Raw genomic sequence first — 27,750 nt, forward strand, 5'->3', positions numbered from 1 at the left:
ATCGGGCCGGACGCTATCAGTCGTCGTCCCGCGGCAGGCCGGGATGAATGGGATGAATGTGCGTGCACACACGCGCTTCCTTCGCGCAATGTACACGCTCGCGGTTCAACGGAACTGAGGCGAGCGCTGTAGCTGAGTCTATCATACGATACTCCCCATTCCCGTGGATAAAGTGTTCCTACTGCGATCGATATTGCAGTTGTACTGTACATATACGGTGTACCACAGGAACGGCTCATGTGTACTGTACATACATCGATACTCCGTCCCCAACTAAACGCCACACCGGACCGGACACTGGATAGTGGCATGGCTGGAATTCTGGGGTTCAAACACTGCTAGCTCACCGTCTTTAGCTTGTCTTCCTCAGCGCTAACCGGACACAGGCGACAAAATGTGCCGCAAGACAGTGCAATAGTTCGTAGGCAAAAATAATAATGCAGTACCTGTTTTCTAATTCAAGTTATAATAAGGTTCTTACGCATACGACGCTCGATATCCTTCAATCGATACTTTTATTCAGCCTTCCAAAACATACATACAGACACAATGTAGATTACAGCTAGCATGTTTTTTACGTAGCAACGGATCACAACTAAAATGAGTGCGCTCGTGCATTTTTCACACACAGTATTTCATATTATTAATAAATTTTGTTTGGTACCTTGCAAAAAAAAACTTGAAAATTAATATGAACTAGGACAAATGCACGTTGGCGTGCATGTGGTAGACCGGAACGCAGCATTTCCTTTGAGTGTGCCATTTCATTAACTGATTTACTAAAAGAATAATAATTATTATACCCATGACCACAGCAACAACAAAATTACATTGTGGGATTTTTATAATTGTTGCCAACAATTATAAAAAATCCCACAGTGTAATTTCTAGTAAATCCCGTTTGACTATTCGAAACTCTGTCGGCAGTTTATGACCAGACTGTACGGCCTCAACATCCCTTCCAGCCGCAGGCAGTGCGATCTCGGTACCTAAGGAGAAACGAATATAAACTTGCGAAAACGGCGAAAATGTTGCAATTGCAAAAGCCAAAACAGTTTAATTGTAAACTTACTTTGCTGGGCGGACTGCTGTTTGTGATGGATGGAAAAAATCTTGCATCACGTAGCCACCGCATACCAATAAACCAAAAGTTATTCCGGAGCCCGCCATAATTAGAAAACGATATCTCGCAATGTGGGATATCATTTTCTAATTATGGCGGGCTTGTGGGACCACTGTGGGAAGCAGTGTGAGACCCACTTTGCTTCCACTTGCAGTAAATTTGCTGGATTTGTTGTGTCCTGCTAGCTAGCTAGATTAATGTCACGGACAAATTACAGGAGCGCTCCTGTAATTCGGCTCTCCGGTAATATTTCCGTGACATTAATTCGACAATTTGCTGATGGATGAAGATGCAAGTTTGTTTGCGCGATCGATGAATTCTTTGCTCCAAGATAAATTTTGCGAGAAAAGAATTTTGGCGTCGCATTGATAGACATGGAAATACACGCTGAATTTACGCCTTATACTACTAAGAATGTGTACACATTGTTCGTATTATACGGCGTGAATTCGTCGGCACAATGACTGATCCGGAAAAAAGTTGCTTATCCGTAAAATTTATCTTTGATCTCAGACTTCATGGTCAAAGATAAATTCTGCTGACAAGCAACTTTTCAAAAGCCGACTCAGGATCAATATCATTGAATCCGGTTTCGTTGGTGGAGTTGGTTACAAACGCACTTGGGAAGACTGATATTATGATATTTCCTATCAACACCTTCGGATATGATGCACCATATGCACAAATTGTAACAATTATTATAATCCCGTCGCTCCTTTTCTGAGTTAAACGACAAATAAGAGAGGTTCCCGGTACTACGAATGATGTAGCTGTAGGTAGATTTTAAACAGGGCTAAACGTAAGTTGATTATAAATCCCCCAAAGGACTTAATAAACCGGCAAACAACCGTTTTGAAAGCGACGGGCTGCTTATAGGGGCCGGATCGAATCCGCCAACATAATATCAATGCCCGAAAGAGCTGATCAGTCCGATGAGAAACAGTTTTGAGTTGGAATTATGATCCCAGAGATCCGGTAAAGAATATGTATGATATTGAATAATTAACTTTGTTTATCGCTAGCGCATGGCTGATGGCGCAAACAAAGGTAGTCGGTAATGCCATGCATCTCAAGTTGCATAATTTTTCTTCTTATTAAACTTAATATCGCAATTATCCAGTTAGAGAACAGCCAGCTCCAGATCAAATGGCACCGCGACATTTCGCCGAAGACAACTAGCCGCAGGACATCGGTCGGAGACATTTCGCCGCAGGTTCATCTGGCCATGGGACGTTCCACCGCGAGACATTTGTTCGACCGGACATCGCGCCGCAAGTCATCGCGTCGCGAGGCCATTTCGACGCCGAAACATTTCGTCGAGATATCAGAAAGCATAAAACAGCACAAGAAAACATGAGAAAACATTACGAAATGTCCGCGGCCGGCTGTCTTGCGGCCAAATGCCGCAGAGGTGAAATGTCTCAAAGCTAGATGTCCCAAACCGAAGTGTCCCTGCCTCCTTATGTCCTGTGGAAAACTGTCTACGTGACGAAAATTCGCGCATCTAATTTGAGGGCGGCGAAATGTCCCACTCCGAGTTGTCCGGCTGCGTATCGAATGCTCATGTGACGCATCTACCCATCGCCAAGACCAAAATTCATTGAACAACGATGGTGATGACAATCGTAACATGGTGTTCCACTGTATTACAAGTGGATTTACCTCTTTCCCGACGACTATCGTCAAAATACAACGGTGTACCGATCCATGGAAATTTTCCGTCGGCAGAACGATCGTCAGGACAAAGATCGGTTTTATCTGCAGTATTAAATTACGATACTCGTAATACATCGCAGTGGCAAATGTAGCGCTAGTCGACGGTGGAACGACCGTCTATGAGGAATACGGTGGGCACCTCGGCTTTGCCTGGGCGGCTGTTACCGGTGCGAAACTTACAGCGGTATTCAAATTTATATTTTGGTTTGGATACCTTTATTCGGTTCCTGACTACCATGAGCGGAACCAGGTCAAATGTTCATAACAATATTCATCATCTAATGATTTCATAAGTCGGTATCATCTAATGATTTTCATCTAATGATTGTTTAAGTAATAAGTACTGAGTAACTTCGATCGTTTTCGTATGTGCACCGGAAACAACTAATTTTATTGCCCCACGAGACCTTTCGGGTCCTGGTAAAAGCAAAACACACTTTTCAAACAATTATGGCAAATTAATACTGTATATATAATTGTTTTGCAAATCCTGTTTAGTATTTTTCGGATTTTGCCTTGAAGCAGCTTTGCTACTTTGGTAACATCGATATGTAAATCCTTCGCCGACATTGTTTACAACGGAAAATACTGCCATATACCATTAATGATTATTACTGTACACGTTCGCGATAAACATACACGTATCCTGAATCGGTCAAGCATAAATTAGGCAGAACGCTGAGACTTAGAGTATGCATACAAAAGAGCCGTCTTCAGATACAGCCTCTTTGTACATGTACGTACCGGCAGAGAAGCAGTGCATTGCTTGTGTACGCCGGTGGGTGCTACTGTATACATACATGAATACAAGTCACTTAATTTGTAATTCATTTAAAATACTATGTATGATATACCAGGTGCTGCGCACACCATAATACGAGTGCTTTGTTATTTGTAACAACTGTAAAGCAGAAAGTGCACTCGCTTTTTGCGCACAGTGCATGACCGAAGCGTAGGCTGGTTACATGATATACGTAATAATAAAGGTAATTTCTTGTGGTGGGCCTGATGGCACTGCTGTACTTATCTCATTTTTGTAGAGCAGCATTACGTTTGTCATAGTTCTACAGAGTACCACTGTTGCGAAGTACAGTAACCGTATTTTACGCGGCAAACTGTTAGAATGCCTACCCCAGTTGCCGGTTCAGAAACAGTCCTCGGTCAATATTGCATGAAAGCTGTTTTCGTGCCCTTTTCTTCAGAACATAGATTTTTATTCAGCCGAATATGACGCATTTTATCGTAGCGCATATATAGGGGGAAATCGATAGCATACCATACACCTTCCCTGTACTCCTCCAGTCATCCGTATGGATTTCCACGTCATGGCTAAACAGGGTTTTCAAAAGCGCCACATTTATACCTGCACATTGATTGCTGTAAAGTCGCTTTACCGGGTGGCCCAACAAAATGGCGGTCTCCGTTTTTAGCCCGTTTCTCGAGAACCACTTGTCGCACTCTGAACTATTTTAACTCGTTTGATAGACATTTTTAATACCTACCAAAAACATTAAGACGTTTCATTTTATATCGCCAGGATCTCGTAATCAATAATGCCAATTGACACGGTGTCGAAATTTATCATGACCTAACTCGCAGACTTTAAAATTTCGTCTCGCTTCTTTCCCGTTCGACATTTTCAAATGGTTTCAAATGTTTGGTAAGAGAACGATAACTTCTTTTAATAAAAATAATATCTGTTGGCATGGTGCACGCGCTCGATAAACTATGCGCCAAACAAACTTTTAATTTTTTTGACTTTTTTTTCTTTGGTGTTTTAGGCATTTTCAGTTACAATTTTTATGTACATCACAGGGTGGAACAAAAAAAGACTGGTCCACTGATAATTGTAGCCAGGTGGAAGCCCTTTGGAAAACAAGTTAGAATCAGGACAGTTGTCGAAGCGCTGGTATGGGAATTGGTTTCGAAAAGCTGACTTTCGAATTTCACAAGATTGACCCAAGTGGATTTTTTTATCTTCCCGTTTGTTTAGGCCTCAGGTTCAGTAGAATGCCAAAGTTTGTGCACTAAAACAACAGGGAACAATCCCTTTATCGGAATCAGTAAAAGTGAGACTCCATAACCCACTTTGCTGGATTACTGCAATTTTTAGTTTGGAAATTGGAAACGGAGAAAAAGAAATATTCGTTTCTGGGACATCCTCAAAATCTGATCATTTTCGGAAACTATTTCATAAAAATCTCAAACCGTTGTTAAACTTCTATCTAGCTAAATTTTTATATGTAGGAATATTTTCTCTTTCAAATGAAATTAATGGAGTGTCCATAGAACACTGGACGGACCCAGCGCAGCTCATTAAAACAGACCGCCATTTTATTGGGCCACCCGGTAGTAAGCGTATCTCGAAATGCGCATGAATGATTACCTTCAAACTGCCCTGTATTCCTGGAAAATCTCTTTCCTATTTTTTACATGAAGATTCACAAAGACCTCAGAGTTAAACATTAAAAAAAACGAAATTTTTGGACTTCCGGCGTGTGACGCAGGTGGCACCGCCCGGAGTGGCACCGTGATTTGGCTCACATTTTGAAAGTTTTCGAAACTGGAGCAGTACAGGCCTACAGGGAAGGTGTATAGTATGCTATCGATTTCCCCTTATACAGGAAAGATACAGAATATACGCGGCTATTCATATGCGCCTAGATGTTATGCTCGCGGGCGGACGGTTTTGTGTAACTATCCACATAATCCTCCGGTGCTGCGCCTTTCGCCGCAGGCCGCTTGTCGTGGGACACTTTGCTGCAGACACTTCGCCGAAAATTCAACCCTTTACAGGACTATTCGTCGCATTACATTAGGAGGCAGAGATGCATACATAATTCGTCAATTATTGCCCGAAGATACATCTTTTCCCTGCCATAAGACTTTGTGCAGTGGTACCTTCCATGTGCTACACAACCGACGAATTCCAAGGAAAGTGGAAACACTGGCTGACAGAACGCCGTCGACAGAGGAATTCCAATAATTATTACCAATATGCAATTTTTCGTTTTTGTTATGCAAACAAATTTTATTGTTATTTGGTAGCATTAGCATTCCTTCGGATCGCACAGCAGTTACGTAAAGGTCAAAGATTTGTTGACGGCTTGCAGATTTACAAGATTGAGGAGATCCGGCAGAACATGTCAGGCATGATGCAAAAGCTGGCCAGTCTGATCGGCGAGGACGGCCAGCAAGGGCAACACTGGCTGTCACACTCAGAAGATAAATCTTCTCAACGCATTCCGCGAAATTACTTGCGCCAAACCTCCCTATGCACTGCCGGAATCTTCGCTGCCGGATGTACTGGCTGTTTTGAAACTGAGAAACAAATGATTGTGTCTGCGCGTTACCGACACACGTTGATTGGTCGGCTAATGAATACCGCCTGTCCGTTCTCTGTCGTGTAAAGGTCACTAACAGGATGACGCTCCAATTTCACGGTTTCGTGTTGCAGCTGCAAACGGGAAATGCAATTAGCGCGGCAATGTCTCAGCGGACTGTTAGCGCGGAATGCCACTGCGAATATGGATTACTGCTGGATAGTGGATACTAATTGGTTTAGCACGGAAATAATTATACCAGTCCGCCTGCAATTGTCTGCACAGCGCTGTCAAGCGCATTAAAGAACGGTAAACAGCGCCGCACTGGAACGGCAAAGCGACAGACGGAGTAGTAGCATCGGAAGATTCATTTTGATGGTAGCAACCACTTTGCGCTTTAGTCTACCCGCAAAATGTCGGATTCAGACGAAGTTACGTTTAATGTCAGCGGCAAGGTATTCCAGACTTCGCGCAGCACTGTACTGAAGCATCCAGATACGTATTTAGGCCAGCTTGTCCAATCTAACCTTCCGGAGTACTTTCTGACGTGCGATCCCACTATTTTTGGCCACATACTGAATTACTACCGGACGGATCTGCTGCATTTTCCCGAAGGAGGATGTGCCGTCGAATTTGATGAGGAGTTGGCTTTCTTCCAACTGACACCGGGATTATTCTGCAGTTGCTGCACTGAGCGGTACCGCACTCAGAAACGGAAATGGGAAGAGCGCCTGCTCAGCAATCCAACGGATAATGGGAATAACAGCGCAAGAAAGCCGTTTGACTTGGCGGTCAGAATTCGCGAAGGTTTAGATAACCCGATATCGTCAAAAACGGGCCTCGGCTGGTATTTCTTTACAAACGCCCTGATCGCAGGTAAACTGGTGAAATAGATTCCGGGAAACGAAAATGACGTGCTTCGGTTTGGTTTCTTTTTCTAAGCTTTGCGTGACTGAAATGTTTGACATCATGTACCTCGTAAGATGGGTGGAACCATGGATTATTTATTTTCACAGTGACGATGGGGTTTCACATAGTAGAAATGGGCATCTGTGGCACACACGACCAGAATTCCGTTACCTGTTCATCACTGTTTCGTCCTTTTCTCCGTCCCCTGGATGCTTTATATGTGGCTGTCTTCATTGTGGAGTACACACTCAGAATATATGCAGCTCAAAATACCGGCAAATTTTTGCTGAGTTTCCCCTCTTTCTTGGATGCGGTATGTAAACCAATCCCACCAGGGCCCGGTCACCGCCTCCCCCTTCAGAAAAATTTCATTTTTTGTTTGAAGACAGATTTGGTACTGGTGATAATAAAAAATGTAATTTCACCGGCAATGGTCCAATGGGAGTGGCCAAAAATAATTTAAATAATATTCAGTGCAAACTGTATGTATTGTCAATGTACGAGTACTTTACTGTGCTTATGCTCATACAGTCTGTACTTCTGGTTTATAAATTATTATGTTCCGAGGCATTGCTGTATTACCTGTTATCACTGCAAACTTGCCCCTTGACTAATTTTCAATTTTTAATGACTGCTTTTACAATAAAAAATTTCGGAAAATTTCGCCGGTATGGGATTTGATTGGATTGCACTTCTTTCTGTATTATTCTGCGTGCTGCACCGCGCAGGCGCTGATGGTTTCTCAGAGTTCAATAAGTATACGGATTTCATAAAAATTTTACATTGTCAAGCCAGTTTAATGAAGAAGTCGAAATAGGAGCTTTCAACAAAATGATAAAATAAACAGCGCAGAAATTTTTTTAATGGGAATACAATAGTATGTACTTCAAGCGCAGTACTTACTGTACATTGACAAGATATACCGAACATAAATTCGATTTTGGCCACGCCCGCTGGACCATTGCCGGTGAAATTATTTTTTTTTATTATTACCAGTGCCAAATCTGTCTTTGAGCAAAAAAGGAAATTTTTCGGAGGGGGGAGGCGGTGACCGAGCTCTGGTCAGAAGTACAGCTAAAACTGTACATAATATTATACTGGAATATTCACGCGCATATTACTGCTGCAGGTCTTTATCATCTTTTCTTGCCCAAGAATAATCTGGGACGCTGAAGTCCACAAATTCGATCTATTCGTAATAATTGTCGCTCTTCGTATGCTACGCGCCTGTCGTAAGTCTAAAGCGTTGTAGCAATTAAACTCTGTTTCGCAACAAGCTTTTGCCTTAAAAGCCATCAGTCCTATGCATAGAAATGCGGCTGCGACATTCTGCAGTTTATTTCGTAATTAATGAATTACAGATACGAGTACAAGCTCCGTCATAACTGCAGCTCAATTTCAGGATTGAGAATTCCTCAACCCACCGTGAAAAACCGTGCCGAGGAAGCATTCTTTGCTTTTTTCCTGCAAATCATGAGCGTTTTGATGCTGTTCGCCTCCGTAATGATGTATTACTGGGAGAGACGTCACCCTGGAACGCCCATTATTAGCGGCATAACCGCCATCTGGCACAATGTGATGACTCTGGCGACTATTGGGTACGTTTAATAAGGGACACACACGCATCGAAAACTACCCTGCGCTATAAATGCGCATACGTACTAGGCTATATCTGTATTATAATGTATATATGGCATTTTTACCGAACATATCCTCTATCTGTGTTAAAATGTCTGGATTGTATGGTATGCAGTACATATACTGTATGTATTGTACAGCGCCGGGAAGCCACCTTCGGGCAGTACATAACAAACATTCTTCATCTTTCACCATTGTCGTCTAAAAAATTTGTTTTATTTTCCCGTGAGAGTTTTTGCTCTATAGCACTTTTCTTAGTCTCTATGTAAAAATGTAATGGTCAACAAACGCGAGCTAAAATTTCATTTTCGTTTTCTGGGCGAAACTCACGTTGCTTATTCAGAAATAATCACGTTCATTCGTTAATACAGTATTTTAAAAATTGTTTAAAGTTGAAACGAGCAAAGCGATGGCGCGGTTTACTAATGGCTTCTTTCTCGTTTCCGTTTTATTACTCAGATCTGGCCCAAAGCGTCTAGTGCGCCCAGGAACTCCTTTCTTCGAACGGCTTAACATACAAGTCTATGGGAGATAAACATAGTCACGAGTACTCTTCAATCAATAATCGCTTAAGGATCTTCTGCTTATTCGTAAGAGGCACCTTCTAGGTCACTCAACAGTCTCCAGAAAAGTCCGCATAAACTATTGGTTGGCGAGTTTATGAAAGGTGCATTGATAAGCCTTCGAAAAGTGACCGCTCCCCCAACCCCTTAACAACCCCTTATGTCTTTTAAGCCATGTGGAAAGGTTTCGGTTTTAATAATTTTGGATTTTCGACGAAAAGTTACTCTAAAAACTTGCAAAAATAAATGTAAAAACCGTATATGGAAATATTTGTAATTTAGTTTGCAAAACTGCCCGAACTTGGCTGCACAGGGCTGCATGAGGAAGACAGGGAGCTGATGCATGACGCGTATAAAGGCTTGCTTAGCGCAATATGTAACAGCGTACGCAACAATTCTCTCTCTGTAGCGAGACAGCAAAATCGAGTGAAACGTTTTATTACAACATGGCCTGTTTTAGGTACGGCGGTATGAATCCAAAGAGTGTCCCCGGAAAAATCACCACGAACATTTGCAGATTATGGGGGGTGTTCCTTATGACGTCATTCTGGCGAACGATATTTCTGAACGCACGCAGGACTTCGGAGCACTATTATCGCCTCCGTGAAAAGGTGATTACTGGTCAACCTTATTGAGAAATGGCTTTGCAATGGTTGGCCTTATTTGTTTTCAGCAAAAGACCCGAAAGGACTCGGCTTGATCCTACAAAATGATGGACTGGAAATTTTTACTTTCTTGTCGTAATGTTTCTCGGGTTTACATGCAACAAAATCGCTGAATGCTCAGGGAAAATGTTATTAAAGTGTCAGTTTCTTCTTGCGCCTCCCTTCGAATACCGGCAACCGTGTGGTAATGGTCAGTGTGTTTGCCATTTATTGTGAGAAAAAAGTGTTAAAGCGTCAGACTGATCAGAGCGTTGAGTGAATCAGACTAACCATAAATCTATGCGTACATAGCTGATAGCATTTGAAACGCAACCTTTGGGAAAAATATCTGGATTTTAATAGGACACTTTTAGTCGGCTTGTTGGGAAAATAAGCCGGTAGTAAATTGTTGGCGATGACCTTTAAGACAATATCCTACTTTCCAGCACTTATTTTTTAAATTTTTTTAAGAGACTGGATTTCGTCTGCCTTTGAATGTATTTAGTTTAACCGCTTGCGAGCGACAGTCCGTTCCGCAGAATTCACACATGCTTTGCGGTGCCCAACACAACGTGCGCGATGCCCGGCCGGAGAAAAGCAGCGATCGGAGCTGCTACAAGGTATAATTTGGGCTGGAGCGAGTACGTAAATCTGCAACCGGTGTATCTTGATTTTAATTTGATAATAATATAAAAAATAATGAAATTGAGTGCGTTCCATCGTGGAGATGCTGCAGTATGCAGTGTACGCCGGTAGAAAGAGTAGAATTCTGCTCTTCCCGCACGCAGACCAATAAATAACGGTTGCGTAACGCGAGTAGCCCTCCACTGGCGGCACGGAACCATTAGAAGATGGTGATCAAAATGTCATAACGAAATTACTGCACCCATCACTCTCAATTTTTCATTTACATGCGTAATCCGCAACAGCCGATCGAACATTAAACTGCAAACGAGTCAGGCATGATACGACTTGCGGTTTACCAACTCGACGGCTGGGTTATTAACAGAAAAAAAACATTAATTTTGGCGCACAATCACACAGCTATATGCCGGGATTATAAATGAGCCTGCATGGAGGGCATTCTAACTGCGCCATAACACTCTTCCGGCGAACGCAGCAACACTTATAAAAGTCGGTAGCGACCTTAGTGTTAATCATCGGCGTCCGCTGTACCAAGAAGAGAAAGTGGATCAGGCAGGCGGAAAGTTACACCTTAGCATCGCAGGAGATCCTAGTCTGCATTACAAAACGTCGCTTTCCGTTAAATACGGTGGTCACTAGTAGCCAGTCACTGCTGTATCTTGCTGTGTGGCTGCTTTGTTTCAAATTGCAGAGGTGCGAACGATGAACGATATGCATGGCCCTGACTTTAGCGCCCGACAAAGCCAAACATAACTTGCTCGGAACGTTCACTTGGTTTTGATGCAGATTTGCAAACAATAATGTGAATGCGATAACATGCACGTACTAATCTCTAGCGCTGTATGATGATTCTTATTAATTTGATTTTTCGCTACCACCAGTACAGTATCGGTAATTTTTTAAGGCACTGGCATTAGCCAGAGCCTACAGAGTAGAGGCACTGGCAAAGCAAGAGTTACTCAGCAGCATATACGTAAGTTCGTCCAGATACGGTATTTCTGTCAATAAATTGAGTTCTTCTTTACTTACCGCGTCCAAAATAATCATAAAACGTAACAGAAAGATGCAAGCTTGCGGAGCCGTACACATTTTGCTGGCGTATTCAATCATGATTACGGCTGTGTATATAACATCCAGGCGAAGAACAACTTCACTGAAATGCGCTTGTGCACAAGAAATTGGCCAGTTTTCGTGTCCGCATATTCCACGAGTACCAGCTTCCAATAGGTGAATGAACATATGGGAAGCTGGTACCTGTGAATGAACACCGACAATGTAGAGATGATGATTGCCTGATTACCTTCTTATAAAATTCTACAGAAAACCATCTTACAAAACTGCTCCTAGGGCTATGTAAATGCCGGAAGCACACGCGCAACAATTTCAACACGTAACCGGCTTCAAAAGCTGCCTGATAGGATGGCGCTGGTAAGAAAGTTTCTTACCAGCGCCATCCTGTCAGGCAGCTTTTGTAAAGAAAGTACCCGGCCTTGCTAAAACCGGTCGACATGAGATTATAAAACAAACTTCCAGATTTTGTCCCGCAAATCCAACGGCCGTCGTGTCCCATTATCGTACAGCGCTCTACAGAAAACTCGGCTGTTGAAAACGACGGGCAGCTTATATGGGCTTTGGATCGAATCCGGCAACATAATACCAGTGCCCGAAAGAGCTGATTTATCCGATTAATGATTATCAACAATTTTGAGTTAGAATTATGATCCTATAGATCCGGTAAACAATATGATATTGAATAATTAACTTTGTACTCGTATATCGTAGCGGATGGCTGATGGCTCGAAAGGTATCTGTAGTCGGTAATCCGCTTCTGATATGCCATGTATCTCAAGTTTCATAATTTTTCTTGTTAATTAATTTAACACCGTAATCATAAATTTAACATGACACCATCGGTGATCTAGTATTGCTGGTCAGATTCGTGCGTGATCAGCTCGCACTATTATGGATTTAAACTAAATGACGAGAACTAAGAGAGAATTGGGATGAGTGGCACATCACCGATAAAAGATCAACAACACCATTTTTGTCCAGAAACATGGGGTATCTTCCAGTACTTAGTGTGAATACCGTTGTGCCTGCGCTAACAGCCACGATACCACACAGTTCGGTAGATTCGATGGTGAGAAAGTTCACGCAAAATTCAGATAACATAGATTGTAAGTATGTAAAGTCAATATGACAGCCGAGGGTGGACCACGACTGCCGTCGATTTCGACTACGTTCTTTACGTAATCGAAGTATTTGTGTCATGTCTACCAAGAGCGGCATTAGATCTGTAATGGTTTCACAGTTGTTGCGGAATACAGTAGCCGCACTGAGCCGGCAAACTGTTTGAGCGGATACACCGTTTGCCATTAAATCCCGAAACATACGAGTATGAGCCATCAGTACTGCAAACAGTGGTTTTTGTACCCATTTCAATAAAACTAATCTCCGCGATACGGATTTTTTCGGACGAATATGCCGCATTTCTTTTTCGCATACGCATGCTTTTTTCAGCAATGCACATAATAACTGCTTAAGTGGTGCGACATTTCGTCGAACAAATAGACCGCTTGTTATGGGACACTTTGCTGCAGAAACTTTGCCGAAAATTGAACCCATCACGAGACTTACTCGTAACAAAATATAAAGAGACATACTGCAATTCTATTAATTTGTACAATATCCCGAAAATACCCTGATTTCTGTCTGCTCTAAGCATTTGTGCGGTATCTACTCTTTCTAACTTTTTCCAAACCTTCCAATTTGTAGCCTTCGTATGTGCCCTGGTCAGAGGATCAACGTTCCCGAAGCATTCCGCGAAATGACGTTAGCCAGTCCTTCCTGTGCATTTCCGGAAGTAACGCTACCGGATGCGCTGGCTTACGAACGAGAACCGAGAACAAAATGATTGAGTTGCGCGCCACCACCACGTTAATTGGATCGGCGAATGAACACCGCCTGTCCGTGCTCTATCGTGTAAGGTCATCCGCAGGATGACGCTTCAATAATATATTTAATTTCACGGTTTCGTGTTTCACCTGCAATGGGAATCCAAGTAGCGCCGGAGTGTCTCAGCGGACAGTTTCAATGTTAACGCAAACTGTCACTTCGAATACAGGTCTACTGTTGGATAACCCATTAATTAGTTTAGTACGGAAATTATACAAGTCAGTCCGCAGTGCACTTAATCAACGGTAGATAGAGCGAGGCGAGGCGACAGACTGACTATTGGCGTCGGATCATAAATTTTGGAATAAATTCAAAAACGTAGTAGATCGCTTTCAATCCACCGGAAAATGCCAGATATAGTTACGTTTGATGTCAGTGGCCAAATGTTCAGGACCGAGTGAAGTAGTTGGCTGAAACACCTTGTACAGATCTGGGCGGTCTTGTCACATCAAATCTTCCAAACGTTTTTATTGAACCATAATTCTGCTTTTTTGGTCATATACTGAGCTACTATTACACGGATTTTCTGCATTTTCCCGAAATATAATGCGTCACAGCATTTGATACGCACCCGAACAACTGGGAATGTGACATTTCACCGCACTAAAATTAGATGCGCGAATTTTCGTCGCGAAGAAATTTTTCCACAGGACATACGGAGGCTGGGACACTTCGGTTTGGAACGTCTTGCTGTGAAACATTTCACCTTTGCAGCATTTGGCCGCAAGACATCTGGCCGCGGACATTTCGTAATGTTTTCTCATGTCTTCTTGTGTTTTCTAATGCTTTCTGATATCTCGACGAAATGGCCTCGCGACGAGACAGATGACTTGCGGCGTAATGTCCGGTCAAACAAATGTTTCGCGGCGGAACGTTCCATGGCCTGATAAACTTGCGGCGAAATGCCGCAGTCCCATTTGATCAGGCGTTGGCGGTTCTTTAACTGGCACCGAAATTAATCAGCGGCTGCTGCATTGCGAAGTGTCGCAAAGAAAACCTGAACTGGAGGATCCCCTGATCCGCAATGCAACGGATGGAGGGAATGACAACACAGGAAGTCCGTTGCATCTGCCGGTCAAAATTCGGATGGGTTCGGAAAATGCAATGTCGTCAAACACTGTCAAAAGTTGTATTTCTTTACAAAGATCCTAACAGCAGGTACACTTATAAAATAAGTATCAGTAAATCAAAATGACATGCTGCAGTTGTATTTTCTTTTTGGCGCGTCACATGACTGCCATGTTTGACATCTTCTAAGGTGGTTTAAGTGATGGACACTTTGTTTTCACAGTGATGATGGGCTTTCACATACCGCAGTTGAAGCGGCGGGCACCTTCTGGCACACACGAACGGGAAAATTGTTGTGCACAAGTAATTGAATGCTGCAGCATTCAGTTTCCTGTGCACAATAATTTAGCCGTTTTCTTCTTTCCCTTGATGCTTTGAAATTGTCAGCATTTACTGTAAAATATGCCATCAAAATATATGCATACCAAAGACCGGCACATTTCTTTCTGATAGCCTGATGGTGAGTTTCGTTCTTTCTTGGATGCGGTATGTTAGTCAAATCTCAGAATTATAGCTACAACTGTACAGATATTGGAATACTCATGCATATTATTATCTTCCGCAGTTCTTCATCATTTTTTATTGCCCAAGAATAACCTGGTATACTGAGGTCAGCCAATACAATTTATTTGCATTAATAATATTATTACGAGGAAGTCGTATTGGTTGATTTGTCGCCGCGCCAGTCGCAAGTCTAAAGCGCTGGAACAACACTTCTTCGCAACAAAATTAAGCCTTAAAAGCATCAGTTGTGTGCATAGAAAAGCGTCTGTAGACTTGTATGCATTACCGAAATTTACGAATTATCGGCTTCCGGGTTAATGTTGCTTACATGCATTTCACGATTGAGAAATCCTCAACCCACCGTGACGAACAGAGCCGAGGAAGCGTTTACTCTATTTTTTCTGCAAACAAGAAGCGTGTTGGCATTTCCTGCATTTCAGACTCTTCTGATTAGTCGGGTGGATACTTATTTTTTTGAGCGGAAACTCTGCGCTAATAACTGTAAAATAATTCCTGCACAAAAAACGAAAACGTTTGCGTGACAAAGGAGCGTTAATGAGCTCGGTCTCATGCCCATCGATATACATAATGTTGACCATCATTAAATCGTCGCAAAATGTTACATACATGTATATTGATGGCCAGGAGCTCACGGAGCTCTGGGCGTAGATGCGAGCTCTAGCTGCAATATCACTACTTCAAAAAATGTCATATTATAATATGGGCTTAAACCCAGGGCGCCGTTCACTGGAAACCGAGAAACGGCCGGAAAATGCACCGATGGGGGAATCGAACCCCGGCTACGTCGTTAGATCCGCGTAGGCAGTACCACTGCACCACGGCGTAATACGGTGAAATCCTTTGAAAGACTATCGCTGTACGTAAGCCGCTTCTCTCCTCACATGCTGAAGGCTCCCGACGCGTTACTTTCATTTATCTGGGCTCCCGCTCGTTAAAACGGCTGCAAAACAGCAAGCATCAAAGTAACCGCGCAAAATGGCGGTTACGCATACTTCCGGCCGTATTGGCGGTATGGGCACCACCGTTGTGCGCAGTTACATGGCTATGCGAATGTAATTTATTAGGAGCCCATATACTGTCTATGATTTATCAAAGTATGCAGTTCAACATTGAAATTACAAATTGGATAAAATACTGTACTTTTCAATTTTCTGTGGTGCAGTATATTACTGTATATTGTAGGTACTTCCTAACCACACGGATTGGCTGATGGTCTCTAATGGAAAGTTTGAACACACGGCTAACCGCTATTCGGGAAAGCCGGTAGTCATATGGCCGGAAAGCCGTTAAGGGACACTGGGCACTAGCGGAATCGTATGTCAACGGAAGTACGAAAAAATGCTTGGCAGTGTTTGCCCAGCTAAAAGAGAACCCACCGGAAATATCCTTCTGCGTAAAGGAGCAGTACTACTCAGTGTGTGTGAGATGCACTATTACTTTGTATGCACCATTGTATATAGATGTATATTCCCGTTTTCACATTAATTACCCTTAAATAAACAACTCTTAGCTTACTAATGTATCTTACAAATAAATTTTTGTTTTATTCCGCATTGGCAGCGCACATACCAACCAGCGCAGGTTTTGACGAATTAATATGAATGAAATTCAAACACTGAAAAAAAATCCAGATTCGGTAGTGTTATCCGAAAATTTAGGACGCGCGCGCTCAATATACCCAAAACACAAAATGGCCAAAATGGAACGGGGCGACTATACCGTAGAGCAACAAATTTTTCATCCTGGTTTTCAATTGAGCGCGGTTGCTAGTTCACAGCAGTCAAAATGGTGACCATTTTGACCACTCTAATTCCTAACAAGCACTCCATTAAATTCTATTCTACCTCTATTCTATTCTATGATCTTTCTGCCGACCAGCATCACCCAACGAAATCGACGGCAAACTCTCGGCTATCGTCGGCTTGGCACTACCCATTGGCTACCTACCCGACGGCTTGGCATTGGCTTACAAAAAACTACTCAGATGCTCAATTTCTTAAAACAGCGTACGCGATGCCCGGTCGGAAAAAACTACCGATCGGACCTGCTAGTGGCACAACTTGGGGAGAGGGTACGTGAATTTGCGGCCGGTATATCCCGAGTTGAATTTGATAATGTCGATAGTAATGCGTTCAACGCATTGCGTTGAGTGCGTGCCACCACGGTGCTGTTGTAATAAACAGGGTACGTCGTTAAAATCACGCTTGTACCGTGAAGGTTGAAGGGTTGCGGTGAATTTATGCTGATGAGTGGACCTTCGTCTTAACTGCAGAGCTAAAGTGCCTTTATAGCGAGTGGTCAGTCTGAGAACGGTACACGGTGATACAGCGGGTTGGACGTTGTGCTGTTCCTGACCTCCACTACTTGTATTTCGCAGAAATTCTGCCGATGCTGTAAAAGCGGAAAGACTGTGGGTGTTCGTTACGGCCGTAGGCGCAAATGTTGGCACAGCGGCCGGCGGAAACCAAAATCTCTAACCTGCGCTCATTAGATAAAATACACTAATTTCCGTAACGATTACCGTGTCACTTGAGCTCGTAATGCTCCTACAGTGTGGTTTTCACTAATTCTGTCACTGGGTGCGCGTGTTGTCTGGTTTTTATGTGCAACAGGATACCTTGGTCTAGAACGCGCTATTCAAGTGTCGGCTTCCCTCGGGCTTTTGATTACCACACTGCGAGTCAGAGCACCGGCAACCATCTTCTTACCGGGTGCCTCTTGCCATTTATTGCGGGGAGCAGTCGATGTAAAGAGATTCACTACATCTGCCAGTTTGTGCGTAACATACCTGTTAGCTAGCGAAATGCAGCTTCCCATTGCCGACATTGTATCTGTAGCGGTGTTCTCCGCCGTCGCCCTGCAGAATAACGGCACCACCGATCCGCAGTCGGGAATGCTACCATCGGCGCTGACACGCGTTATCCTGTGGCGAAGAATTCGTCCTTGCTCACTACACCTTCCAGCACCCCGGACGCTGTCGGAGGACCGGCAACGACTGCCTATGATAATGTCTCGGCGAATCCAACCTTGAAACTGTCTGGGACGCCGGAAAACGGAGACATGACTAGCGATACTACGCTGACGGTGTGCCTCAGCCCTTTCCGGCTTTGGCTGCGGATCGTTATTGTCTCGGTCATCGTGTTCCTTTTTTGTCATTGCGCCGGCTGCAAAAGCGACGAGCACGATCAATATGACCAACAACAACTGCACTGGCATAGTAAGTGCTCCTACGGCATTAATCATAAATGCAGCAGCTTAAAAGCAGTAATCTAAAAGAAGTTTTAAAAGCAGTAATACCGTTTGTGGTAGATGTACTTAGATGTAACATTTTCGTGTCACCTTTGTGTAAGAAGATGTTTATTGCGGCAGGTGACTGCAAAGACCCGGAAGCCCAGCAGCCTGATGAAGGAAAATGCACAACATGGTTGAGAGAAAATCCTGCAAAAGGGTATTTCCTTGCAATAGTGGTGATCGTGTTGGCGCCGTACTTACTAGATCGCGTGCTGGATGGCGAATCAGAGACGACTACTGGTACGTAAAAGTGCGGCACTGTTTCGCATCTTACTCGGCCCTTAAAGAACCGACAACCTTATAAATCTTCGAAGAGTAAACTACCATACTCCAGCTATACGATTTATTATTAACGCAACAGATATTCCCTATCAAATAATAACTAAGTATTTCTAGTGCCAATTGAATTTCAGCGTGATCCACATGTTCACTAAAATGTGCCGACTGCGGAGCGAACGCACCAGTTTATTCGGCCGCAGCGGATGATCCATGAACAACGGCAAGAACGATTGAACGAAGATATGCTTGATCCAGACTATAATACTATGATGTAAAAGCTTTAATGTAAGTATTTACTTCTTGTACAGTACTAGTATGGAGCTTTGGTGCAATTACTACGTATTTCTGTGTGCCATGAATAATTGTTATGCTGCTATTCTTTTAGTATGTTTTCGCTACGGTGCATGTTCACGGAACCGTTACTATTTGCGCCTTTCTGTCATTTTTCGTTTACTTGATCCAGTTTGGCCTGATTTAAGTAATTACTGATGTCCAAAGTCAATTTCAACTAGTCGTGGTTGATTATTGCACTAGCCAATAAGCGCAAAAATCAAACAATTCTACAAATTTATTTTGATGTGTGTGTATAATTCAGTCTGGGAAATATCACATCCGTCAGCGTCAACATTTTTGTGTAAATCAATGGCAAGATCGCTCGCGCACTACAGAAAAGCTACTGCAGAACGCGAAGGACGGAGCGCTGTAGTGCGTAGCGTTTTTCGCATCCGGTGCGTGCCATATTATTCAGATGACCCTGCAGCACAGTAGCAGTATCATTTCACTGCAAACGCTGTAGGAGATCATTCTGTATACTACATGGTACGCATAATCCAAATGGCGCGCGCATCGCAAAGCAAACAAGAAGTGCAGGAGTTACCTGTAGGAAAGACATCGATGAGGTTTTAAACTTGGAAAGTGCTCTTAACATGATGAGCCCAATGGCAGTGCGCACGACATTTCTTTTTCCCTGCTTTCGCCGAGTCTTATGCCACTGCTTCCCGTTTAGCGTGTTCAAGGCCTAACGCTACAATCGGAATGGCAGTTCACCAACACAATCGAAATCAGAATTTCATTTCTGTCTGTTTAGTGTTAACATTAACAGAGCTGCGTTTTTGTCTGTCTTGTGTTACAGAATTACAAGTTTACACTTTCTTAGGGCTACTCTCAAAGTCCAACTAGATCTGGTTACGGTGCAGCAGTTCCACCTCATGAGGTGGTTTTGCGAACCGTATTTATCGGCGTGGACACTGCATATAGCTATCTCGTGCGGTGGAGCAGCTGCACCATACTCAGTTACGGTCAGAATTTGAGCCGGGCCTTAACAGTTCCCAAGAAAGGAAACGACTGAATCCATGCCTAAGGCAATATATATGTTAAGACTAGTCTTATACATATATATACGTACGTACGTAAACGTACGTATCCTGCCTTTAGATGAACGCATTGTACAGCGCTACGCCTCCGGAAAATGGTACTTATGTCAAATCATGGTGGAAGATGAAAGTACACCGCCTAGAGTACAGGTAGTGCCAGAGAACGGTTTTCATTCTTCCTATATGTAACATGAACGCTAAGACAGAAACGCTAATGCAAGGGAGATGCATGTTATGTGGAAGAAGGCAGGGCAATGGGCAATTGGACATAGCTACCGGGTGGCTGAACAAAATGGCGGTCTCATTTACACTGTCGCCCTGGGTCCGTCCAATGTTCGATTGCCAGAATCTTTATTTCATTCTAAAGAACAATGTTTATCGCATACAAAAATTAAACTCGCATTACATTAGGCAGAGGTTTGGTTTTATTTTAAATTGTTTTTAAAAATCGGACAGGTTTTGATGATGTCCTGAAAACGCAAATCTGAAATTACCTTATTATAAATTAAAATTGCTGTTGTTCAGCAGAGAGCCTTCATTGCAACTTATGTTGGTGCTTCAGGTTTGGGGGTGGTCTCTGGTTTTTTTTATGTAAAGAACTGCTGTATTCTAGTAACCGTGTTTGGCCAGTACATGGAATGACGGCGATTAGGCACGGGACAATTTTCGTGAAATTCGTAAGCAGGGATTTTGATATTATGTCCCTACAGATATAACGTGACTGCCAGTGTTAACGCTACCACTCACGGATGCAACGGTACAAAGTTCAAGCAGAGATAACGCTCTGCACAGGGATTGGTTGTATGAATTATCACAGTTGCTCCATTTTCACGCATTTGCGTGATTTCCAACAGTTGATCGACATCAACTTTTAGAATTCACACTTCGCACTCACAGCACTGCGTATACCTACTTATTCGTATACTTACAGTTAGTTTCACTGTACAGTTACACATCGCATTATATTTAGTAGCTACAACAAGGCCGGTTACGCCGGCATACGTATACTACGTATGCCGGCGGTACGTATGATCTGTTCGGTTAAATCGCTTTTGCTTGAGTTACCTGTTTGTCGTAAGATAATTGGTAATTACTCATTAGATAATTACTCATTAGAACATGTTAACTCGCTAATTACTTATCATTTCAATTATACTTAGACATAAAGTTTACAAGTTTATTTATTTTCTGACTTACCGTAAAGTCGTTAATTTTTACAAATTGCAGTTAACTCATAATATAATTACCCGGCTTAGTTTACTTACTTATTAGGACACAATAGAAATAAAATTATTAATTTTGGACACGACTGTTGAGAATTACACCGAAGTATTAGTGCATATTTCAAAATTTTTATAATGATACTGTAACAAGGGAAAATAGCCGTAACATCAATTTTACCAAAGACTTCAGTGCAGCTAAACAGACACCATGCGTTTTGCACGTTCAAAGATAACCACGTTGTGAATGCTTGTGTTATCTTCCGAATGGTCTGTTTTTTAATGGCTCACGGCATATGAATCATGCGGCATCTGCCAGTGATAGTGTTGTCACTGCCAGTCACGTTATATCTGTAGGGACATATTAAATTCCTGGCCAGCCCTGCAGAAGTTTATCTGGTTCAACACTGCCTCTGCAAGAGCAATACATTAGCTACTGTAAAAAGCTAAAACCGGCATCTTTTGGTGCAGTCCGTAATGCGGCCAAAAATCAGATGAAAAATACTCGTAAAAATCAATTAAAAACCAGTATTGTTTCGGAAAGTTGCAGATTGTCCTGACTGCAAAAACTTTTTCTGTGAATGCACGATGTCTCCAACTTTTTTTACAATCAAAGTAGACGTCATGGTCTAGACAAAACACTGGAGAATTTTCAAATAGTACGTACGGGAAAGCACTGCTACGAGATTTTGAGTTTTGAGACCTGGGACACGAAAAATTTTCACCCGCTTCCAAATAACTCCAGTGCAAACGAGCACGAATGAACATTTTTAAAAACGCTTTGCTGATTTTGATAGCTAAATAAATTCTCTATCAAATGAGCTTAAACAGTTCGCGGTGCGACAACTGACCCGCAAGCAACAAACAAAAATCCGAGACCGCCATTTTGTTCAGCCACCCGGTACCTTGCTGAAACTGTGGCAAAAATGAGTTAAGATTTGTCAAAAATGTTAAAAATTTGCAAAAAAGACTCACGCCTCCGGAAGTGTTCGGACGTTTACGAGGGTCGCCACGCTAGTGTTTCTACAATGGAACGTTTACGAGGGTCGCCACGCTAGTGTTTCTACAATGGTGTTTCTACGATGACCTAAATGTAAGAGGAACAGTTAAAGAAATGGGGAAAGTTGATGTTGTAATTTACAATTTGTTTGAAGAGTCGTCGAACACGATAATGTCGGCCATCGGCAAGTCGGGCAGGTCACTGCTGGACAGGCCGTTGTGGTCCTTGTAACCACAAGTCATTTACGTGACTACGCCCGTCGTCTTCAACTGCTTCAGATCTTTATGCGGCTACACTTTGGTCGTTGCATGCAAGACGAAAAGACGTTGCATGCAGCAGCTAGTTAGCTAATACGGGCTTCCTCGGCGATCATAACTGCAGTTGGGTGGTCCAGTCTAGATGACGAAACGCCACACTGAGAGGTAGGCGGTGTTGCTTTTGCGGTCCCGGGGGCTACATGGCAGTGCCAAGACAAGATCAACACCTTGGGCCAGAGCATCTACGGCGAGGTAGAGATTCGAGATCCTGTAGCAGCGTTTGGCGAGTACCGATTTCAGAAAGACGGCGAAGGCGTCCCAACGTCCCGAAAAGCGCTATCCAGGCGGGAACCAATCAAATGCAGCGAAGTTGGTGGCGAACGAAGTCAAGGTAACCCGCGCGGCTGGTGACTAGGCTGAGTAACTTTTGTACTTCGTGAGCAAGCTCTGAAATCATAGGCTGTAAATGCCACTCAGGTCTGCGCTCTCCAGTACAAATACGACGTAAAAAGAGGCAAATCCAACCATACTTCAGGCAAGATGCAACCAAGTACAAGAAACAGCAAAGTTTCCCACACCGTCACTGTGCTGGACTACGTCCAGCACAGCGACGGTGTGCCTGTAAAAATCAGCAAGTGCTGCCGGCCGGTAATCCGCTCGTGTCAATGTCCTGGCATCGCCTACCGCGCAACACTGCAGTCAGCAATGTTCCAAAAGGACCGCTCTTCTTATAGTACATACTGTTGGTCCACAGCGCTCTTGTATGGCGCAGTCACGAAGCACTAAAGTATGAGTATGAATTTACGCACTTATTATACTGCACGTAATCGGAAGTGCTGTTGTCTGCTGATACTCTGGTCACGATGAATCCCGCAGTATAAACCAAAACTAAAACGGCAACAGATGGAAAGCAAGTGCTGCCGGCCGGTAATCCGCTCTTAGTTTCCGGCATCATGTCGCCGTATCTAAAATTAACAAATTATCATTTTTGCTGTGCTGTGCAAGGCGCTAAATGCAATAATGTTTTCTATGCGGCTTTTGAGGATCTGTAGGGCCTCACCTTCGAGGGCTGGGTGCTGAATTACCGTAAATCAGAATTTTTTCGTTTTTCTGCACAGCCACGAATTATCTGTACTTGAAGTACTCGTAGTCTGCATGGTTACTTGTAGTCACTTCTTCAGTTTCTTTGGATTTTTTAGGTTATTCGGTTATGAATGGTTTTACCGGTTTGACTGGTTCTTAGATAACTTAGATCTAAGAAATCCAAATCATTATAGATTTCTTAGATTTTGTAGTTTAGTTTCTTAAGATTTGCTCTAGATATATACGCTTCTAGTGTCTAGGGTTTAAAAATTATGCTGGCACAAACTGTGCCATATCAACAGCAGCTAATAATGAAAGTTTTCTCAGTCGAGAATACCCAAATTCAGCTACGTATGCGGCAAAGCCGAAAGCGTTTCCTTGCCGGGCAGATAAGGAAGTATTGTTATGACATCATTCCAATGATATCAGCTTATGTACCATTGTTTTGATAGCTTATCATGTTTGGATTATGCAACATGGTGTTGATCGTTTTTCTATCTACCATTGTTGATAGTATATCATGTGTTGATTTGCATAGCATTTTTACATTAGCCGTTTTTTGCATTTCTGCGTTTGCTTTAATGTGCCGCTATATAGGGCGCGTTTGCAAAGCGCCTTAACATCAGTGTAAAGTCAGTTGCGAAGCTGACGTGAGTTTGAATTACAAGTTCTGCCATCAGTTGAGTTGTGCATTTTCCCCTTGTAACAGTATCTGATAAGTTAACTTATTGCAAAATTTGAACCTGATTACCAAAATCAGTAGTATGGTGTACGCCGATTTGTTATGCGCCAGCAATAAGGTTCTGTGTTATCACAATAATTTTTTGAATCTGGGTATCATTGATTACAAATAATTTTAATTTGCATATAAGCAAATTTTGTGTAATTGCAATTTTGGAGTTACGTTTTTTGTAATTCCATTGCGGCGGCTCTGGAATTACAGTAGCGGCTATTTTTTCATAACCACACTATAGCAAAATAGCCGTTACTGCCACTGGTAATGCTACCGTCTGAGCTTTGCCCAAATTGTCCAATGAGTAGATGTTCAAGAGAAAGACGGTTTTCAGTAATCTGTTGGTTGCAGTTTTATTATCTTCTTTACTGTAAGGCAGTGCCTTATAAAGCATGATATCGTGGCCGTGGCAGCTGCCACGTTTTACCGCTTGCCATTACGCTGCCAGTGCAAGTGGCAACTGCCGCTGCCACCTTTTACACCCTGCCCTGCCAGTCAGATCGGCGACACGCGTGCCGCACACCAGCTCGCTGAGGCATACACACAAGCCAATTTTCGGGCGCGTTATGCGTAATTGTGTGTACTCGTAGATACTTAGCTGTATGGCTTAACGTGTACTCTGTATCTGTCGAAGTGCGGCTTGCTTGTGTGAGCAAGAAAACGCGCATGGCACAGTAGTGCATGGAAAATATGCAACTTTTATCGATCCCTTCATTCACTTCAGCAAATGGAGCATTATTTTCCTGTGTAGTCGCCAGTTGGCTCGTTCGCTTGATGAAAACAATCACTTCATTAGTCATTTTGATTTCGTCATGTTGTAGATAATTAAAAGTTCGGAATGGATCCCCTCCCGCCGTCATTTTCGGATCGGTGTCTGGATTTCTGTATGAAGTTTTACAACCACATAGCAGACCGCGGGTGTTACAGCTCAGCAGCGGGCAATCTATTATTTTCTCCATTATGTGCGGAAGTCGCTCTGTCGATGGCATGTCTTGGTGCGAGAGGTATCACGCGAGAAGAAATTCTTTCCGTGCTGGAACGACAAAAAGGCTCAGCACTGGACGCCACGCATCAAACCCTGATGCATCTGAAGCAGAACGAGGAACTTCTCCGATCAGATTATATTCGTAAGTCTGGCAAGTTCATTTCCCGAAAAAGAATCTTCTACTCGGCCTGAAATGGCCTGTCAGAAGAAATCTGGGAGAATAATTTTTGTCTGTCTAATCTAAATCGCCTTACATCATTTAAAGGCCCAGCTGTCAACTACAAGCTCTTCCTTTCCTCGGGACTGTTTGTCGCAGAGCAGTATCCGATCAAAGAATGTTTCGTCGACGAAGCGAAGCGGCTATTCGATGCAGTCTGTCGTAGTGTTCAGTTTGCAGAACACCCTGACGAAGCGGCATTAGTAATAAATGGATTTGTTAATGAGCAAACATGTGGAACCATCGATAATCTGATAGCAGCCGCCGATTTCTCCCGCTTTACTCGAATGGTTTCGGTAAATGCTTTATACTTCAAAGCGAATTGGCACCACCAGTTTTTGGAGGAGAATACCACGAAAAAGCCGTTTATGACGGCGCGTGGTGACACAGTGATGGTGGAGACAATGCACGCCACCATGCCGTGCCAGTATTACAAGAGCAAAGAATTAAACGGAGCCAAGTTCTTGCAAGTACCCTATGTCGAAGAATGTTGCCATGCTTACTTTATTCTGCCGGGAAAGAAGAAACGATTTTCCCGGGGGTCATCCAGTTCATCTCTAACCAATTTGCAACGCTCTCTGACTCCGGCAAAATTGCAAAACGCAATGCAAAGCTTGCGGCCGGTCTGGTATGGAACCATCCAGCTACCCAAGTTTTGTATACAAGAGGGTGTCAACATGGAGAGCATGCTGCAGGACCTCGGTATGACAGCAGCCTTTGAAAAAGATCTAGCGGATTTTACGGGGATATCGGATAGCAATCTGTACATCAGCAAGACTATGCAAAAGTCTTATATCAGTAAGCAACTAACCGTAAGCGTCGTGCGATTACTCTGTCAGCTTCCTTTAGTGTGCCCACAAAAAAGCCATAACAAATGTCTATGTGATGGTTACGTTCGCAATTTCTGTATAATTTTCCTATTCTTTCAGATGTCAATGAAAAAGGAACGGAAGCGTCCGCAGCAGTGCAGATGACCTTTGTGGACGCTTGTTTACCTCCCGATACCAAGTGTAAATTCATTGCTGACCGGCCGTTTATGTTCATGATACGCCACGAGGCCAGCGACGCTGTGCTCTTTATTGGACACGTTGCTGATCCGTCGGACTACAAATCCTAAATTTGGTTGAGGTGTCCCCCGGGCGAAATCATTGGCTCCTTCTGCCTTCTTGGCTTCCAGATCTTCGACCCATGAGCAGTGTTGATTGCTGGCGGACAGAACGAAGAATACGGGCAGCGTGTGCAAAATACACGGGAGCACGGTTAAATGCTTTGCCTGCAAAACATATTTGGAAACTGGTTGGACGATCAGTCCTTTCGCAAAGCTGTTGGCTTAGCTGGGCGTTAACATCGTTGAGGCTCATGCCTGTGTGAGATGTGGAAAGGGCACTAAAAAATCCTTAATGCCTTTATGGGTTGTAATGTAAAAAGAGCAGCGGCAGAAAAGAGCGCCATAACGTGATAAACGATATTGTCCTACGAACACTGTGTAACGCTGGCACTGAATTTTATCCGGAGCATGTTGGCTTTGACCGCACCGGCGGGGCGCCCGGGCGGAGCGACACGATGGAAGTAATTGGTTTGGGATGCTACGTGTCGTGATACCACCATTCGAGCGACTTCGAAGAATGCAGACGCGGCAGCCGAACAAGCGTTTTTGGAAAGAACAAGAAATATACGGCACGTCTTTTGTTAATCGTTGTTATTTTGTTCCTTTGGCTTGTGAGTTGTAAGACGTTTGGTGTTTGGTGCAACGGATATGTTGATCTGTTGAAGGAAATCGGCAGAAAACTGTATAATCTAACGGGAGAAAGCTGCTCCATCGGTTTTCTTATCCAACGATTAGGTCTTGAAATTCAACGCGGTAATGCTTAGAGCGTTTCGGGAACAGTTCCGTCGCATTTTAATTGGAAAGGATTCTTCAGTTAGATCATGTGAACGCAAGGCTTTCCCGTTTGTCAAACATATTGATTAAAGTTATCGTTATCTCCAGAAAACAAATCAGAAGTATTGTAGTATCGTTAAATTTATAATATCCATTTTATTAGATTATTTATCTCAAGGCCTGTCACATCATTCTTCTTAGCGCCATCTAACCGCGAAAAATAAAACAGTGGATCCGCAAATGCTGATAAAATTGGCAAAAAAAAACTTGTACGAGTATCATTCAGAACATCCAGCGGGTAGTTCTCTGTATTTACAGGTT

At 43.1% G+C, this 27,750-nt stretch overlaps 1 protein-coding gene and 1 long non-coding RNA gene across 5 annotated transcripts; one reads left to right on the top strand and one right to left on the bottom strand.

Moving 5' to 3' along the window:
* Positions 1–2,611: 2,611 nt before the first annotated feature.
* Positions 2,612–11,814, bottom strand: LOC129598208 (uncharacterized). The gene is made up of 3 exons (XR_008691668.1): positions 11,591–11,814; positions 2,786–2,881; positions 2,612–2,697 (listed from the first exon to the last, which is right to left on the bottom strand). It is a non-coding gene; the product is annotated as an uncharacterized LOC129598208 (long non-coding RNA).
* A 12,338-nt stretch (positions 11,815–24,152) lies between these two features.
* LOC129598174 (leukocyte elastase inhibitor-like) lies at positions 24,153–27,530 on the top strand. 4 transcript variants are annotated; one of them, XM_055495948.1, is made up of 4 exons: positions 24,153–24,291; positions 25,167–25,472; positions 25,596–26,345; positions 26,477–27,530. In XM_055495948.1, the coding sequence occupies exons 2-4, from the start codon at positions 25,184–25,186 to the stop codon at positions 26,662–26,664; spliced, it is 1,227 nt and encodes a 408-aa protein (XP_055351923.1). In that variant the 5' UTR covers positions 24,153–24,291; positions 25,167–25,183; the 3' UTR covers positions 26,665–27,530. The 4 variants fall into 4 exon arrangements, with proteins under 4 accessions (XP_055351923.1, XP_055351924.1, XP_055351925.1 ...); XM_055495949.1 differs by having other exon boundaries at positions 24,159–24,262; XM_055495950.1 differs by lacking the exon at positions 24,153–24,291 and adding an exon at positions 24,391–24,412.
* The last annotated feature ends 220 nt before the right edge of the window (positions 27,531–27,750 follow it).

This window comes from Paramacrobiotus metropolitanus, unplaced genomic scaffold (assembly GCF_019649055.1).
Source record: "Paramacrobiotus metropolitanus isolate TYO unplaced genomic scaffold, Prichtersi_v1.0 Parri_scaffold0000117, whole genome shotgun sequence".
Taxonomy (NCBI): Eukaryota; Metazoa; Tardigrada; class Eutardigrada; order Parachela; family Macrobiotidae; genus Paramacrobiotus; species Paramacrobiotus metropolitanus.

Bases quoted from the DNA above. Each gene is read 5' to 3' on its own strand.
- LOC129598174 (XM_055495948.1), top strand. From the start codon at position 25,184: ATGGATCCCCTCCCGCCGTCATTTTCGGATCGGTGTCTGGATTTCTGT. The intron at 25,473-25,595 runs GTAAGTCTGGCA...CATCATTTAAAG, and splicing joins TCTCCGATCAGATTATATTC to GCCCAGCTGTCAACTACAAG. The intron at 26,346-26,476 runs GTAAGCAACTAA...CTATTCTTTCAG, and splicing joins TATGCAAAAGTCTTATATCA to ATGTCAATGAAAAAGGAACG.